Below are 18276 nucleotides of genomic sequence, written 5' to 3'. Positions count from 1 at the left end.
GGAATTAAGAAAATGAAAAAATACTTAAATATTATTTTATTATAAATATATTCCCAACTACCTTTCATTAGTTATAATCGCTTGTTTTGTCTGGGGAACAATCATTAGGAGAAATAAAATGGCTGCCGTCCTATTAGTGCACACAAAACCTGTCCTAATCACACAGGAGGATAAGTTACTTCACAACACTGAGCTAAAGAGCTGCCTCCTCCTCCTCTCTGCTCTGCTTGTCAGGGATTATGATCCTGAATACAGCTGATAAAATGAATCTCTGTAGGAATGGAGTTCATGAGGAGACATGAGGTACAGAGAAGAGGGTGGGGTAATAAGCATCAGCACTTGTATGCAGTCTCCATTACCTCAGTCTGTCCTGTCCATCCTCTCTGTACTTCATGTCTCCTCATGAACTCCATTCCTACAGAGATTCAGCTGAAGATCTTATCCACTGTATTCAGGATCATAATTCCTGACAAGCAGAGCAGAGAGGAGGATGAGGCAGCTCTTTAGCTCAGTGTTGAGAAGTAACTTCTCCTCCTGTGTGATTAGGACAGGTTTTGGGTGTACTAATAGGACGGCGGCCAGTTTATTCCCCCTGATGATTGCTCCCCAGACAAAACGAGCCATTCTAACTAATGCATGCCTCCCAAGTGTCCCTCTTTTGGCTAATATTTAAATGGATATTGAAGTGCAAGAAAACAATTGTTCGAGGGTCTTCACATGCAGTAAAAAAAAAAAAAAGATAAAGTAACTCACACTCACCTAACCGATTCCCAGCTGGTGCAGTTGTGATGGAGTCAGTTATACTTTGGGCGGAGTTAGAGCCGTGGCTTAGTATGAAAAAGACTGCCACGATGAGCGCCACACATATTGTCCCTCTTTGCAATTTTTGAACATTGGGAGGTATGCTAATGAAAGGTATTTGGAAATATATTTAGAAAAAAGTCATATTTAAGTATTTTCATTTTCTTAATTCCGGGAGAACTTCTTTAATGGAGCAGGAGGATTATACTTGCAGAGTTTGGGGAAGACCTGATGGGGATACTGTGCCGCTCATTATCTTCTACATGGAAGTAAAGTAAAAAGGTAAAACTTTAAAAGGTGAAATAAAATCTGCTGCATCCTATAAATCCAGGCCTGAGAAGGACGAGACTCGAGGACTTCACTTCATTTGTACACACGGCGCAAAAGTCATTTCTTCCACTTTTATGAGAAGATTAACACGGTGTCCGCTTTTACACGTTTTATACGAGACATTTTCCAAAGTCACTGAAACAAAATAAGTCAGTTTTCTAAAAAACAATAAAGCGCTGACGTTCATCTGTTATCTGAGACCTCTGCAAGTATCCTCGTACCCGGACCCCTCACTGAGCCCCTTCCACATTGCTATATCTATTGGAATCCGTGAGGTTGTGCGGACATGACAGCCTTTATCGGGGGTCAGATATTGTACCCCTCATTAGACACGGTGCGGCTGATTGATGCTATTCTAGATTTCGAGGCAGAAAGTGCGTCCAAATTTATCACAACGGCCATGCTGAATAAACCTACTGCATCCTGCGAGACATCTGAGACACTTGTCCTTATATCACCTCTTTACACCTGAATATTGTTTAAAAAATGCCATTAATAAATCTGGCACATTTTAGGACTCCTATTAGCCACGCCCCCTTTCAAGGGGTGTGCAAAAAGTATCAAAAACACATAATAAAATTTGAAACCATTTTTGTTGTAGGCCTTCAGTGCAGGTTTCTCGACACAAACTCATTGCAGTCCCAAAGAAGTGAGCAGCCATCCAAAGAGGCAGCGCAGGCAGCTGCAGTGGGGCCCATTACGAAAGGACCCCTGCTCAGGCTACACATCTATGTAAGAGCAGAGGATCGCGGGGACTGAACTGCAAGCACAAGGCTATGTGTGTAAAGACATGAACCACAACTCCGAATTTTTCTATATACTCCCCTGTTTGGCACATGAAGAATTTTCAATTGAAAAAAGAAGGGCATCTGTCAGCAGTTTTGTAGCTATGAAAGTAGCTGAAGGCATCTGTGTTGGTCTCATGTTCCTATGTGCCCACATTGCTGAGAAAAATTAAGTTTTAATAGATGCAAATGAGCCTCTAGGAGCAATGGGGGCGCTGCCGTTACACCTAGAGGCTCTGCTCTCTCTGCAACTGCCACTCCCTCTGCATTTTGAATGACAGGATCAGGCAGTAAAACGTGATCACATCTGGTCCTGTCAATTAAAGTGCAGAGGGTGTGGCAGTTGCAGAGAGCGCAGAGCCTCTAGGTGTAATGGTGACGCCCCCATTGCTCCTAGGGGCTCATTTGCATCTATTAAAGCTTCATTTTTCTTAGCAATGCGAGCACATATGACCATGGGACCAACACAGATGCCTTCAGCTGTTTCAGCTACTTTCATAGGTACAAAACTGCTGACAGATGCCCTTTAAATTCTTTTTTCAATGGTGCCTTCAGCTGCCAAGCGCACATGTAACAGCACAGCCAGTTTAACAGGCACAAAACTGCTGACAGATGCCCTTTAAAGCAATATCCATAAAGCACGTCTTACCTAGCGTGACTTCGGACTGCATGGGCATGGTGAGGGCCGGGTGCTTCACCTCACAGCTAAACAGCGCCTCGTTGTCCACTTGCGGGTTTAGGGTCCAGGTGAGCATGGCTCGGACCTCCACGGTCCCGTCACTCATTGGAAGATGCATTTGGTGGAAGAAATAAGTGGGATCCGTACTGTGGACCCAGCGGGGGAACTCCAGGCTGACCACCGTCTCTGGAATCGCCTCCGTCACGGGGCTTAACATAGGTCCTTGGTCAGATGTGCGGGATCGGAAGGGGTTTTCCGTGAAAGAGTTCGATCCCCTTTCCTCAGTGTCTAACAGTAAAAGTGATTTTTGCATTTTCGTGTCATCCATGTCTCGGTTCAGAAGGTTCCTGGATCCACGATTATTCAATAGTCCGGCTGCTGCAGGCGGTGGATCCATCATGGTCACCACCTCGATCAGCTCCCCGTCCCTCTTGAAATATACCTGGAAGAAAAAACGCAATGTTACATCAAGGCGTTCCTCAGCCGTAATCATCTACAGTTCCTGACAACCAACATGGCCTTTTGGTCAGCTACATCTCCTAGGTCATTTATCAAACTGGTGTAAAGTAGAACTGGTTCAGTTGCCCATAGCAACCAATCGGATTCCACCTTTCATTTTGGACAGCTCCTTTGGAAAATGAAAGGCGGAATCTGATTGGTTGCTAGGGGCAACTGAGCCAGTCCTACTTTACACCGGTTTGATAAATGACCTCAGTATTTCTCACATCCAGTCCTCAGTTACTTTAGAACCCTGTTCATACAGACAGCTGGACCCTCGGGCAGTAATACTAATGCATGTGTGTAATGAACCCAGGAAAGGACTGGAGTACAACGCTCCGAATTTATAAAGAGGCCCTGTCGGGAGACCCCCGTCCCCTCACGCTAAGCTCCACAGTATGATTTCTGACTTTTTATACCTCTCGCCACTATCAAAAGGGTGAAGAGGTGTAAAAAAAATCACAAATAAAACGTGCGCCATAACTTGAATCTTTTCTATGTCGAAAAGCCTTTAATAAATCCCCCTGTTCACTGACAGCAAGCAGATTTCTTGAAAATCTGTACTCTGCACACAAAAAAGTGGGTGGGGTTAGCAAAGGGGGACGGTAACATTTCTGCTGCCCGACAGATTGGACATAATCAACACTAGAAAAATTACGTAAATGATAGCACAATCTACACCAGCTCAGAGGGTCTTTTTGTGTGTTTTAGTGTTTTATTTTAAAAAAACACAGCACATTTCGCTACAAGAGTTAAAAATGCCAGAAAAAAAAACATCTGTTTAAGGGCTCATGCACACAATGTTTTAATATATATGCAAATGAGCCCCTAGGAGCAACGGGGGCGTTGCCGTTACACCTAGAGGCTCTGCTCTCTCTGCATCTGCCGCACCCTCTGCACTTTGATAGGACCAGGCAGTGAAAAAGTCATCACACCTGGTGCTGTCAAAGTGCAGCGGGCGCGGCAGATGCAGAGAGAGCAGAGCCTCTAGGTGTAACGGTAATGCCCCCGTTGCTCCTAGAGGCTCATTTGCATATATTAAACCTCATTTTTCTCAGCAATGCGGGCACATAGGAACATGGGACCAACACAGATGCCTTCAGCTGCCAAGTGCACATGTAACAGGTCAGCCAGTGTCATAGGTACAAAACTGCTGACAGATGCCCTTTAATAGGTGTATGGCCAACAGTTACTCCTGCTGACCCCCTCATACACATGTACACCCGGCTCGGCTGAGGGTGCATGTGTTGTCAGAAGGAGGCAGAGTGTAAGCTGCTGTCAGACGCCGCTGTCGGATTTTCTCTCATCAGTATGGGGGCCTTATGATGAGCATAGCCGCTCAGACCATCCCTCAGCTCAGGACTGGCCATTACTACCGGGCAGTGGTCATCTGGTCACGTGTCATCTGCTGCTGTGGAATGACACGAATGATCTGCCGCTGTCAGTGACGTCCATACGATGGATGTCTCACGGCAGAGATGCTGGAACAGTGTGTGGTTTGCTGTGACACAGAACAATTGATTAAGTTCAGATCCCGTCCGGCGCTCCTGACAAGCTGCATCTGTGGCGGGCGGTGTGCGTCAAAGTGTTAGACACGAGCCTCCATCGATTCTCCTGCTTTCCAGATGAGGAATCTGACGGCTCTTTAGCGGGGTCTTCCCTCATGAAATCGTTTCACTCCTGTCAGGGCCGTCAGAAGAAATGATCTCATTCCGGGAGTCATGCAAGAAAGCGTCTCGAGTTACCCATAATCTTCTGTCCTTGCTGTGATCATCGGTGTAAAGTAATGCAGTGTAAATCATGGGGGACGGGCAAAGTAGAGGCCCGAATTTATGACAAAACTGGCGGTGGATTTCAGACTACCACCGCCTCCTAAAGGCATTGCAGTTAAGCTGGAGTTACGGGACATCGCTGTGTCCTAATGGAGCAGAGCTACGGTATAAGGGGACGACTACACGGAGTGACCGCACAAGACCCAGCTGCGCCATGTCTACTAATTATAGCCACAAAACCGCACGGTTTGGCGCTTTACCGGGGCGGCCATTAATGATGGTAACTGAATAAACAATGGCGTCACAGAACAGAACTCACAAGATGCAGCAACCGCAACCCCAGAATCACAGAAATCCAGCAATGTTAATTAATCTGTGGTGCGGATTTTAAATCCACATTATGTCAGTTTACAGTATGCTGTGGGTTTCCTCCTTTGCTATGCAGATCCTGCTGTGGATTTGTCAAGGACTTTTCAGCGGATCTGCAGAAAAATCTGCTGCAAATTGCTGCAGCTGCTCCTTAAAGGGGTTGTTCCCCCTAAATATATTCTACATTTTTCGAAACAGGCACCTGGATTTCGATACTTTTGTCATTGGATGTAATTGAAAATGTAGTAAAGCCACTAAGTTATCTGTATAGCACCACCTGCTGTTTGTTATTTTCCTTATTTCTCCGTCCACCTTGCTGAGGTGGTCGCACATGCTCAGTTCCATCCTTTAACTGGCTTCAGCCCTATCTGCTGTTAGAAGTGTGACAGCTACAGGGAGAGAGATGTAGCAGGCAGAACAGGCCCCCTGAGCTGTGATAGGACAAGAGGAGCAGCACAGAGGCCACACCCCTGAGCTGTGATAGGACAAGAGGAGCAGCACAGAGGCCACACCCCTGAGCTGTGATAGGACAAGAGGAGCAGCACAGAGGCCACACCCCTGAGCTGTGATAGGACAAGAGGAGCAGCACAGAGGCCACACCCCTGGGCTGTGATAGGGAGAGATATGTAGAACAGGGATGCCCAACCCGCGGCCCTCCAGCTGTTGCAAAACTACAACTCCCAGTACTCCCAGACAGCCTACAGATATCAGGGCATGTTGAGAGTTGTAGTTTTGCAACAGCTGGAGGGCCGTAGGTTGGGCATCCCTGCTGTAGAAGAAAGGACATGCTCCCAAGCTGCCAGCTTGCAAGAAATCTTGCAGAACCATTGGAGCAATGAATGGGGAGATCTCTGGACCCATGTGAGGTACAGGGCGGATTCTAGCTTTGTTAGACAGAGATTGTCATGTCCTATATGATGTCTGATTTTCATTATTTAAAGGGTTTTTCCGAGATTCTAGTATCGATGACCTATTCTCAGGTCAGCTAGGACCCTCACCAATCAGCACAGGATAGGGCAGGGATGCCCAACTTGCGGCCTTCCAGCTTTTGCAAAACTACAACTCCCAGCATAACTGGACAGCCTACAACTATTGGTCTACAGCAGGGCATTGTGGGAGTTGTAGTTTTACAACAGCTGGAGGGCCGTAGGTTGGGCATCCCTGGGATAGGGGATAAGCTTCTGATTGTCGGGTTCCAACCACTAGGGCCCTCGGCTATCAAGAGAATGAGGGTCCGTGCTCCATGCGCGTCTACTGCTCCATTCAACTCGCCTATCTCCAGCAGCCCTATGGAGCATGTATAGCCACTGCTTCATTGAAACCAGGGAGCACCGGGCCCTGGTGGGGGCCCCAGCAGTCAGACACTTATCCCGTATCCTGTGGATAGGGGATACCTTGTCTTAATGAGAAACCCCCTTTAAGGCTCCATTCACACGTCCGTGGTGTGTTCCGGACCCGCAAATTGCGGATCCGCAACACGCCCGCCCGGCACCCCTTGCAGACAAGAAATGCCTATTCTTGTCTGCAGCTGCTGTCCGCATCCATTCCGTCCCCATAGAAAATGAATGGGTCCGTACCGTGCGGACCCATTTGCGGACGTGTGAATGGAGCCTTAGATTCCTCTCGTTTTTTGCATCGCTGTAAAGGATTCATCCAGGGGCAGCTCTTCTGGAGATGACGAGAAATGAGGCAGCGTCCTCCAGCCATGGCTGATGGAATATTCCTCGTATTGTTCCAATTTTAGTCGATTTTCTGCCATCACATATTCTCCCCATCCAGAAGAATTTCAGGAACCCCGGCCAAGAAGACCTCGGTTTGGCAGCCGGTCGCGCTTGGATTCGGAAACACTCCATTGATCTGTGTGATGTTGTTTCTTCATGGCTTCTAATGGAATCAGTCAGTACATACACAGAACATGGCTCCGCCACGCAACCGTATCCTGACACGTAAAAAGACCAACCAAAACAGGTGCGAGCGGCGTGACCGGAGCAGCCGAGGTTCCCCTAGAGGACGGCGCATCTGCATGGAGATGATGGAGGGCTCTCCAAAGCGTCAATGATTTAACCTCCTCGCCGACACGCGGCAGAATTAATCCGTTTCCTCTCGGCCTTCGCCCCCGACAGCTGCCGATGAAGCCTAGTTAATTCTCAATGCTCAGATGTCGTCGTAGGGGCAACGCTCCCATCAGGTTCCTGGGACAAGTTTTTGCATTTCGCCAATTGAAATCTTTAATGCCTAAAAATTGATTTTTCGACAATTTAACGTAGGATTAGAGGGTTAGCGGACAATTGTTGAGAAGGCCTTGATTTATTGCAGTCACATCCCCCCCCCATGGTTAACAAAAGATGACGGTAATAAGCAAGGCTGAGTTTTCACCATACGTGGCGGATGTGACACCTCAAGGTGCAGGCGCAAGGACGCGACTTTCCTATAGACAGTCGCTGACAATGTCAACCAGAACCCCATGAGATCCAATGTCTACGGGGTCCGACTGATGATCCCTCGGTATTAGTGTTGAGCAAACTTGTCTTTTAAGTTCGGCGTCTAAAGAACTTTTATAGACGAGATCACTAATTATACTGTGCCTTTAAGGAGCAGAGCTGCAGGGTAAAGCTTGGGGATATAGCAGCAGCCTAAATACTAATACTTCTCACAACTAATAGTTTGTTACAGATGTATCCAATCTTGACAATCCTCTGTGAGCTCAGCAGCTTGGACTCCAGATACATTTTACCTGCACTGATACATTGTAACAAACTATAAGGAGAGAAGAGAGGGTTGTGCTGCTGAGAGAGGATTGTCTGGACTGGATACAAATTGGAGAGGTATTCAATGATAGTACTCTGTATAGATTTTAATAGCAGAGGGCCTCGCTACAATGTATCAGTGCAGACAATCCTCTATGTCCTAAACAGCTTGGACTCCAGATTGATATGTTTTACCCGCACTGATACATTGTAACAAACTATCAGGATAAAAGCACAGCTTGTGCTGCTGACAGAGGCTTGTCTAGACAGGATACAGTTGTAGAGGTATTCGTTAATAATAGCAATCTGTAAAGATTTACTCAGCAGAGGAACTTGTGACAATGTATCAGTGCAGACAATCCTATGTGGGCTAAAAGTCCGTGCTGCTTAGGCCTCATTCACACAGGTCTGTGATGACACGATGGTCAGTGGTTCATCGGTAAAGGATCCGTGTTTGGTGGTTTCTTGCCCTCCGCGTGTCTTCTGTATTCCACAGACACTGCTAGGCTGAAAATGAGTTTCCAGAAGATCTCCTTCCAATAGTCCATGAAAACCACCCACGGGCCAAACACGTGATTTTTAAGGACCCACGGGCTATAGTGTGTGTGTTAGGGATCCGCAATCAAGGACAAAATAGGGCATGCTTCCTTGGTGTCACCACAGACCACGGAAAACCACAGATGTGCGAATACACGCACTAAAGTCAATGGATGTGTGAGCGGTTCATGGAGACCACGGAGAGCGCGCGTCTGAGATTCATTGAGGCCTCAGCATTGTTTAGATCAGATATACGGTAGGAAGCCCTCCGCTAGGAGAAGTATTCAGTCTGTCCAAGATTTCAGCTTCTGAATGCAAACAATGAGTCAACATTCATTGAGAGCAAGCGTAGATCTTGAAAATGGTGAATAATTGCAACACTGAAATCCACAGAACCTCTAATTTTACAATGATTAAAGGGCATCTGTCAGCAGTTTTGTCCCCATGACACCGGCTGACCTGGTACATGTGCGCTTGGCAGCTGAAGGCGTCTGTGCTGGTCCCATGTTCCTATGTGCCCGCATTGCTGAGAAAGATGATGTTTTATTATATGCAAATGAGCCTCTAGGAGCAACGGGGGCGTTACCGTTACACCTAGAGGCTCTGCTCTCTCTGCAACTGCTGCACTTTGATTGATAGGACCAGGCAGACAAAATGTGATCACACCTGGTCCTATCAATCAAAGTGCAGAGGGCATGGCAGTTGCAGAGAGAGCAGAGCCTCTAGGTGTAATGGTAACGCCCCCGTTGCTCCTAGGGGCTCATTTGCATATATTAAAACATAATTTTTCTCAGCAATGCGGGCACATATGAACATGGGACCAACACAGATGCCATCAGCTGCCAAGAGCACATGTAACAGGTCAGCCAGTGTCATAGGTGCAAAACTGCTGACAGATGCCCTTTAAGCTTTATTTGTAAAACTGGAAAAACTCGTTTGCTGATGAGCCCTGAAGCAAGGCCTGGTAATGTGCCACCATCGGTCCATCCATCCAGCTGTGACAGAATTCAACATCACAACCTGGGAACTTCAAACACCCGGCTGAAATCCAGAGCACAATCACGTAAAGAGCTGCTCACTTTGCTCGCTTTGTGCGCCTGTTGTGCCACAAAGCACGCGCCGTCACCCCTCTCCGTGCCTCCACCGTGGGAGCCGCAGGGCAGAAGGTCCCCTCGGTGTCAATTAAACAGCAAGCGACTCCTTCTCTTTTCTGCCAAGTGTCTTTTCAAGGCATTGATAAGAGTAAACGCGGCTTTAATAGCGGCTGAATAATAGCGTTCAACGCGAAAGAGCGCCTTTTTTTTTTTTTGATCTTGGTAAGTCAGGGGCGGCTTCAAAGTGTCTCTCTTTTTTTTTTATTCTTTCCTCTCTCAATAGCATTTTAACATCGCTAGGCACCCGTCACACGGCGCGCGCCGCGGAGGGGGCAAGAGACCAAATTATGCATTCCGATTACCGAGGATGAATAATAGGCAGGATGGAGGCTGTGCAACGCAAAACAAGAGATGCCTTGATTGGAAAGGCTCGTGAGCGGCGCTGAAAGGAGAGAGGATAAACGCGGCGACACGGAGCTCGATACCAATCTACAAAGCGCATTAAGATGTATTAATTTAGCAGGTCGATTCCGTCAATAGGAGGCTGCCGCCTGGATTGTCGCTGCCGCGAAAGGCAACGGAACAAGAACTCGTAATGATGTTTGCTCATTTCTTCTTTTTTTCTGCTCTCTTTTTATCTCCAAGTGTCGACTTTGTGGAAATACTTATCACAACAAGCGTGGAGCAGACGTGGAAATCTCCAGTGACAGCCGCTGAGCCCACCGCCTGCATGACAATCACGAGGCGAGGTGCCAACCACAATAATGAAGGCAGCTGTCGCTTGGATGATGGGTGTGATAGTACAGATGTGCACATACATACACAGTCAAGTCCCATTATTCTGACCACCAGTTAATATCCACGGACAGACTGCGAGTGACTCCGTACGGTCCTGGTAGGTTGTCCCAGGTATCTGGAGCCAGGCTGACAGAGGCTGGAGGGGGCGTGAGCGAGGATCCAGCGATGGAAGTGTTCCCACAGAAGCTCAATCGGGTTCAAGTCTGTAGAACTAGGGGGCCAGGGAAGTACTTGGAAGTCTTGGTCATGGTCTTCTAACCAACGTCGGGCGTTTCTAGCCGTGTGACATGTCGCGTTGTCTTGCTGGAAGATCCCCTCGACCCAGGGAAGAAAATCAGCATGTAGGGGGGAACGTGATCACCAAGGATGGATTCATCATACCCAGATCAGTTGACAGTGTCTTCCACATGGATGAGTGGCTCAGAGAATGCCACGAAAACCTTCCCCGGACCATAACGCGGCCACCACCAGCTTGTGTTCTTCCAGCAATGGTTGCAGGGCGTCTGTTCTCTGGTGTTTCTGTCCTCACACACCGATGTCAATCCGTTTAATAAAGCAGAAAATGTGACTCATCGGAGAAGACAACCCTTCAGCAGAGGTCCAATTCCGAATCTGCCACGAAAACCGAAGCCTATTCTGCCGATGCAGCTTCGTTATCAGAGGTGCAGTGACCGTCCGTCTGCTCTGGAGCCCCATACACAGTAGGGTTCGCTGGACAGTTGTGTTAGACACGTCTGGTATCCCCTGGTTCATTTTGGCGGCGAGCAGCTCCACTGTAGAGGGCCGGTCCACCCTCGCGCACCTTCATAGCCGATGTTCACCTCTCACATCAATGGCACGTGGCGCTCCGCAGTTTTCACCTCACTTATTCACAATGGGGCCATTTGTCCACTCACCATACACTTTCACCACAGCAGCACAGGGACAGTTCACACTGTGCAGGTTCAGAAATACCGCCACCCTCAGTCCGAAAGCCAATAATCATCACTTTTTACAACTCTGATAAATTTCCCCTTTTACCCATGACAATAACAAGGGACATGTGCGGACAGCCTATCACACACCTTATATACCCACCGAGCCAGCTCAGAACACCTTATATACCCACCGAGCCAGCTCAGCACACCTTATATACCCACCGAGCCAGCTCAGCACACTTTATATACCCACCGAGCCAGCTCAGCACACCTTATATATCCACCAAGCCAGCTCAGCACACCTTATATACCCACCGAGCCAGCTCAGCACACCTTATATACCCACCGAGCCAGCTCATCACACCTTATATACCCACGAGCCAGCTCAGCACACCTTATATACCCACCGAGCCAGCTCAGCACACCTTATATACCCACCGAGCCAGCTCATCACACCTTATATACCCACGAGCCAGCTCAGCACACCTTATATACCCACCGAGCCAGCTCAGCACACCTTATATACCCACCTAGCCAGCTTAGCACACCTTATATACCCACCGAGCCAGCTCATCACACCTTATATACCCACCGAGCCAGCTCAGCACACTTTATATACCCACCGAGTCAGCTCAGCACACCTTAAATATCCACCAAGCCAGCTCAGCACACCTTATATACCCACCGAGCCAGCTCAGCACACCTTATATACCCACCTAGCCAGCTCAGCACACCTTATATACCCACCGAGCCAGCTCAGCACACATCACTTCCTTCATGACCTACTGTACGCGCTGACGACGTCGAAATTAGGAAGTGGTCAGAATAAGGGTCCATTCACGCGTCCATGTGTGTTTTGCGGATCCACGGATCCGAAAAACACGGACATCGGCAATGTGCGTTCTGCATTTTGCGGACCGCACATCGCCGGCACTAATAGAATATGCCTATTCTTGTCCGCAAGAATAGGGCATGTTCTATTTTTTTTCGGGAACGGAAATGCAGACCCGGAAGTGCGGGTCCGCATTTCCGGATCCGGGCCACACATCGTGCAGCCCCCTAGAAATGAATGAGTCCGCAATTCCGTTCTGCAAAATGTGGAACAGAATTGCAGACGTGTGAATGGACCCTTATGGGGCTTGACTCGATATATATATACAGTCAGGTCCATAAATATTGGGACATCAACACAATTCTAACATTTTTGCCTCTATACACCACCACAATGGATTTGAAATGAAACTAACAAGATGTGCTTTACCTGCAGACTGTCAGCTTTAATTTGAGGGTATTTACATCCAAATCAGGTGAACGGTGCAGGAATTACAACAGTTTGCATATGTGCTTCCCACTTGTTAAGGAACCAAAAGTAATGGGACAATTGGCTTCTCAGCTGGTCCATGGCCAGGTGTGTGTTATTTCCTCATTATCCCAATTACAATGAGCAGATAAAAGGTCCAGAGTTCATTTCCAGTCTGCTATTTGCATTTGGAATCTGTTGCTGTCAACTCTCAAGATGAGATACAAAGAGCTGTCACTATCAGTGAAGCAAGCCATCATTAGGCTGAAAAAACACAACAAACCCATCAGAGAGATAGCAAAAACATTAGGTGTGGTCAAAACAACTGTTTGGAACATTCTTAAAGAGAAGGAACGCACCGGTGAGCTCAGCAACACCAAAAGACCCGGAAGACCACCGAAAACAACTGTGGTGGATGACCGAAGAATTCTTTCCCTGGTGAAGAAAACACCCTTCACAACAGTTGGCCAGATCAAGAACACTCTCCAGGAGGTAGGTGTATGTGTGTCAAAGTCAACAATCAAGAGAAGACTTCACCAGAGTGAATACAGAGGGTTCACCACAAGATGTAAACCATTGGTGAGACTCAAAAACAGGAAGACCAGATTAGAGTTTGCCAAACGACATCTAAAAAAGCCTTCACAGTTCTGGAACAACATCCTATGGACAGATGAGACCAAGATCAACTTGTACCAGAGTGATGGGAAGTGAAGACTATGGAGAAGGAAAGGAACTGCTCATGATCCTAAGCATACCACCTCATCAATAAAGCATTGCGGTGGTAGTGTCATGGCGTGGGCATGTATGGCTGCCAATGGAACTGGTTCTCTTGTATTTATTGATGATGTGACTGCTGACAAAAGCAGCAGGATGAATTCTGAAGTGTTTCGGGCAATATTATCTGCTCATATTCAGCCAAATGCTTCAGAACTCATTGGACGGCGCTTCACAGTGCAAATAGACAAGGACCCAAAGCATACTGCAAAAGTAACCAAAGAGTTTAAGGGAAAGAAGTGGAATGTTCTGCAATGGCCAAGTCAATCACCGGACCTGAATCCGATTGAGCATGCATTTCACTTGCTGAAGACAAAACTGAAGGGAAAATGCCCCAAGAACAAGCAGGAACTGAAGACAGTTGCAGTAGAGGCCTGGCAGAGCATCACCAGGGATGAAACCCAGCGTCTGGTGATGTCTATGCGTTCCAGACTTCAGGCTGTAATTGACTGCAAAGGATTTGCAACCAAGTATTAAAAAGTGAAAGTTTGATTTATGATTATTATTCTGTCCCATTACTTTTGGTCCCTTAACAAGTGGGAGGCACATATGCAAACTGTTGTAATTCCTGCACCATTCACCTGATTTGGATGTAAATGCCCTCAAATTAAAGCTGACAGTCTGCAGGTAAAGCACATCTTGTTCGTCTCATTTCAAATCCATTGTGGTGGTGTATAGAGCCAAAAATGTTAGAATTGTGTCCATGTCCCAATATTTATGGACCTGACTGTATATACCACAGCCACAGTCATGATAAATGCGGCCCGGCAGCTACGCTCCAAGGGCTGGACCTTCTAAATCGATCCCACAGTGCATCCTGATGGCTCGTTATCTTCTACTAGATACTGTGAAAGCAGCATCTGATGATACAGAAAGTCTTATAATCCGGCACCTAAACTGCCGTACAAGCAGAGGGAACCAGTAAGGAAATTCAATTTCTTTCCCAATTTGATATCAGTTGTTCCATTTGGGACATTTATGGTTTATTGCTAGGATATGCTATAAATGTCTGATAAGAGCAGGCCCCTCCTCCGGCACCCGCTCCTATCTGAAGAATGGGCATTGTCCCCATTCACTGCTATGGGGCACACGAAAAATAACCAAGGGAGCTAATGGAGAGGGTGGCGGCTTGTTCTCCATTCACTTCGTCAGAGAGAAGCGGGTTCCTCCAGAGGTGGGCCGCACCTGTTGGACAATTTAGGGCATAGCGCATACCCTTTTAACTTTTGCACTTCTGATCTTCCGGAAAGTTCTCAGTTAGGCCTCTTGCACACGAACATATTTTCTTTCCGTGTCTGTTCTGTTTTTTTTTGCGGACCGTATGTGGAACCATTCATTTCAGTGGGTCAGCAAAAAAAAACGGAAGGTACTCCGTGTGCATTCCGTTTCCGTATTTCCGTATATATCCGTTCCGCTAAAAGATAGAACTTGTCCTATTATTGTCCGCATAACAGACAAGGATAGGACTGTTCTTTTAGGGGTCAGCTGTTCCGTTCTGCAAAATACGGAATGCACATGGACGTCATCCTTATTTTTTGCGGATCCGTTTTTTGCGGACCGCAAAATACATACGGTCGTGTGCAAGATTTTTTACGACTGTTTAATAACACCTGATAATCTGGCACCGGTCAGGTCTCATCGGCTCTTAGATTTTGTGCGACTGTTTAATAATCCGGAATATTTGATAATCTGGCACCAGTCAGATTGTTAACCCTTCTGTAATCCTTACCCGCTACTTGCAGGTGCCCGGCCGCTCTCACACTGCTAGAACATCAGCCGATCACCAGTGATGCCGGCGAGGTCCTTTGTAGCTGGCGATGACTGGCAGAGGGCACTGGTACGTGGGCGCCAGCATCCCGCTATGTACCCGGGTCCATGGCGGACAAACCGATCAGGCACAAGTACTGAGGGAGCGCGCGTGAAAATGACAACAGCATCACAAGGGAGGAAGATCCATCAACAGCATCTTAAAACATGCAGCCATACAAGTGCACTTAAAGGGACACTGCCCCGAGAATCCCCCTCCCCCTCAGAAGGCACTGACCTGTGGAGCTGGCTTTCCTCCGCACACAATGCACACCAGAGTGAAGTTCTGCGCCTGGTACCGGCTGAATGCCGCCGGGGTGTCCGCAGCGATCACGGCGATGGAAATGGGAGGAGCTGGAGGGAGAAAAGACGTTAACGTTACTAATTGCATCCAATATGTGAACAGTTAGGCCTCATTCACATCCGTGATAAGATGGTCAGTGATGCATCCGCGTTTGGTCCGTGTGTCCATTTTTTCCTCGCCGTGTTTCACGGACACGGTAAACAGAACTGTCATACCATCTTCTCCTAATGGTCCTTGAAACGCGGATGAAACACGGATGGCATCCTTTCACGGTCCCATAGACTATAACAGATGTGACAGCCAAAATAAAGCATGCTTCGTGCTAAAACCACGGACCGTGGCAAAACACGGATGTGCGACTACAAGGGCTCGTTCACACAACTGTATGGTTTTTTTCAGTGTTTTGCGGGCTGTTTTTAACGGATCTGTTTTTCATATGGCATATACAGTAATAACATAGAAAAAATTGGGCTGGGCATAACATTTTTAATAGATGGTTCCGCAAAAACAGAACGGATACGGAAGACACGGAGTACATTCTGTATGTGGAGCCACGGAACGTGATTTGTGGGCAATAATAGGACATGTTCTATCTTTGAACGGAACGTAAATACGGAAACGGAATGCATACGGAGTACATTCAGTTTTTTTTGCGGAACCATTGAAATGAATGGTTCCGTATACGGACCGTATATGGAACACAAATAAACGGCCCGTATGCGGAATGCAAAAAACGTTTGTGTGAACGAGCCCTAAAATGAATGGGTACGTGTGGAGAACACGTACGGTGCACATCCGTGAATCACTGACGTGCGTATGAGGCAACAGTGGCAGCGCCGCGATACAGTACTGTACAGATGTACACAGTCCGTCCCTCCTCTTGTGGCACATGAACAGTATCTGCAGGCAGTAGGACTTGCTGATGGCGGCGTGGTTGGCACTAGCGGCACTGAGGATGACTAGGCCGCTGACCAGCTCATGGGTATGGGGCCCTCCTGACTCTGGGTACAAAAAGTTGATAAAAAAAATTTTCAACTTCGAGCAAATAAAGTGGGCGGAGTTAGTCAGAAGGATTTGCTATCATTAACCCCAGGGGTCATGCACACAATTGTATTTTCCTTCCGTGTCCGTTCCGTTTTTTTTTTTTGCGGACCGTATACGGAACCCATCACTTCAATGGGTCCGCAAAAAAAAAAACGGAAGTTACTCCGTGAGCATTCCGTTTCCGCATGTCCGTATTTCCATTCCGCAAAAAAATAGAACATGTCCTATTATTGTCCGCGTTACGGACAAGGATACGACTGTGCTATTAGGGGCCGGCTGCTCCGTTCCGCAAAATACGGAATGCACACGGACGTCATCTGTATTTCTTGCGGACCGCGTGCATGAGGCCCAAAGGCGAGCACAAATCTACATCTGCTGATAGCAAAGAGGGGCCGAATGGATTATGAGCGCGCTTTGGTTTAAAGGGGTTCACCGCTTTCGACAATCCCTACTGGTAAGAAGGTAATTAAAGCGTCCCTTCTTGGCGCACGGCGGGTGTCCATTCAGTAGAGCTAAGCCACAAGGGGGCGCCATTGTATGTGCCACATGAACGTACCCCTAGTCCGGCTCACATAACTGATTGCTTGTTACAATGTATCCGGTCTGGACAATGCTATATAAGAAACACTCTACAGGGAATGTATCATGACGGGATTTTCTGACGTTGGATTGGCTTCCAGTCTGCATTGGGGCGAAAGATGCGCCAAATTTATGAAAGATTCACTTGCTTGATAACTTTTGGCGCTAGAAATGCCACACCGGGTTCCCTATGCTGCCCCCTACTGCAAATAAACTTTAAATTTTGCAACTTTTTAAATAACTTTTTCAAAAAGTTGCTGTGAATCTGAAACTAATAGTGTTGAGCGAAACTAGTTTTTTTTAAGTTCTGCGTCCAAAGTTCGGGTTAGCGTAGAATCTCGTTATGGAATCCGCTACCACCGACCATAACGGAATTTGGAATCCATAACGGGATTCTTCGATAACCCGAACTTTGGACGCAGAAACTTAAAAAACAGGTTCGCTCAACACTAGAAACTAATTCAAATATCTAACCAACTTGGCGCAGGTGGCATAAAGATGAAAAAAGTGGCAAATTTTGGGGAAAAAAAGCTGCACTTGCGCCCAAAATTTGCGACTCTCCCCTCCCCCACTGATTCCCCTTTATGTCCATGTCCAGCACACATGAAGGGGATTTAATTTGGGGTGTGTGATTGGCGGTGAGCCCAGAGAGAGAAGGAGGCAGGAGAGACGGTCCTCCCTCCAACCAGACATAAAGCGGCCCTCCGCTCTGACAAGGGAGCATTTGCATTTATTTAAATGAGGTATTTTCAATATTTAAATCTATTCAAATGAGCGGATCCTGCTGCCATCTCAGGCGCTGATCTGCCTGTGGAGGATAAATGACTCTATCGCAATAATGAAGTCTGGGGAATCTCTAGTAAATTGATCTCTCACTTACCTGGTACAACAGTAAATCACGGGCAACGTGGAGCCTAAATCACCCAAATGTCACATCATCCACTTCCCATAAGTTCCTCTCATCATGCATATTCAGCTCAGTGTACCCCACAGGTGCCTGCGGCCGACGGGGTCGCCGGTGCATCATGTGACCCATCCAATGTCAATGGGCGTCCTACAAGGCTATACGCAATGCATTTTAGGGAATTTCTCAATAAGTGCTTTACACTGCAGCTCTGCTCCATTAAGGTGCAACTATGATC

The 18276-nt window shown here is 47.3% G+C and overlaps 1 protein-coding gene across 3 annotated transcripts in view; it reads right to left on the bottom strand.

The window, feature by feature from the left end:
• IGSF21 (immunoglobin superfamily member 21) overlaps positions 1–18276 on the bottom strand; it is a 511660-nt gene that overhangs the window by 88193 nt on the left and 405191 nt on the right. For all 3 annotated transcript variants that reach the window (XM_040423085.1, XM_040423101.1, XM_040423094.1), the window contains exons 5-6: positions 15446–15561; positions 2566–3037 (exon numbers count right to left, since the gene is read on the bottom strand). In XM_040423085.1, the coding sequence (XP_040279019.1) occupies positions 2566–3037; positions 15446–15561 (588 nt within the window). The remainder of the gene's footprint in view (positions 1–2565; positions 3038–15445; positions 15562–18276) is intronic.

The sequence above is a fragment of the Bufo bufo genome, chromosome 1 (genome assembly GCF_905171765.1).
Source record: "Bufo bufo chromosome 1, aBufBuf1.1, whole genome shotgun sequence".
NCBI lineage: Eukaryota > Metazoa > Chordata > Amphibia > Anura > Bufonidae > Bufo > Bufo bufo.
The sequence above is the reverse complement of the archived record's forward strand: the minus strand, read 5'-3'. Positions and strand labels throughout refer to the sequence as shown.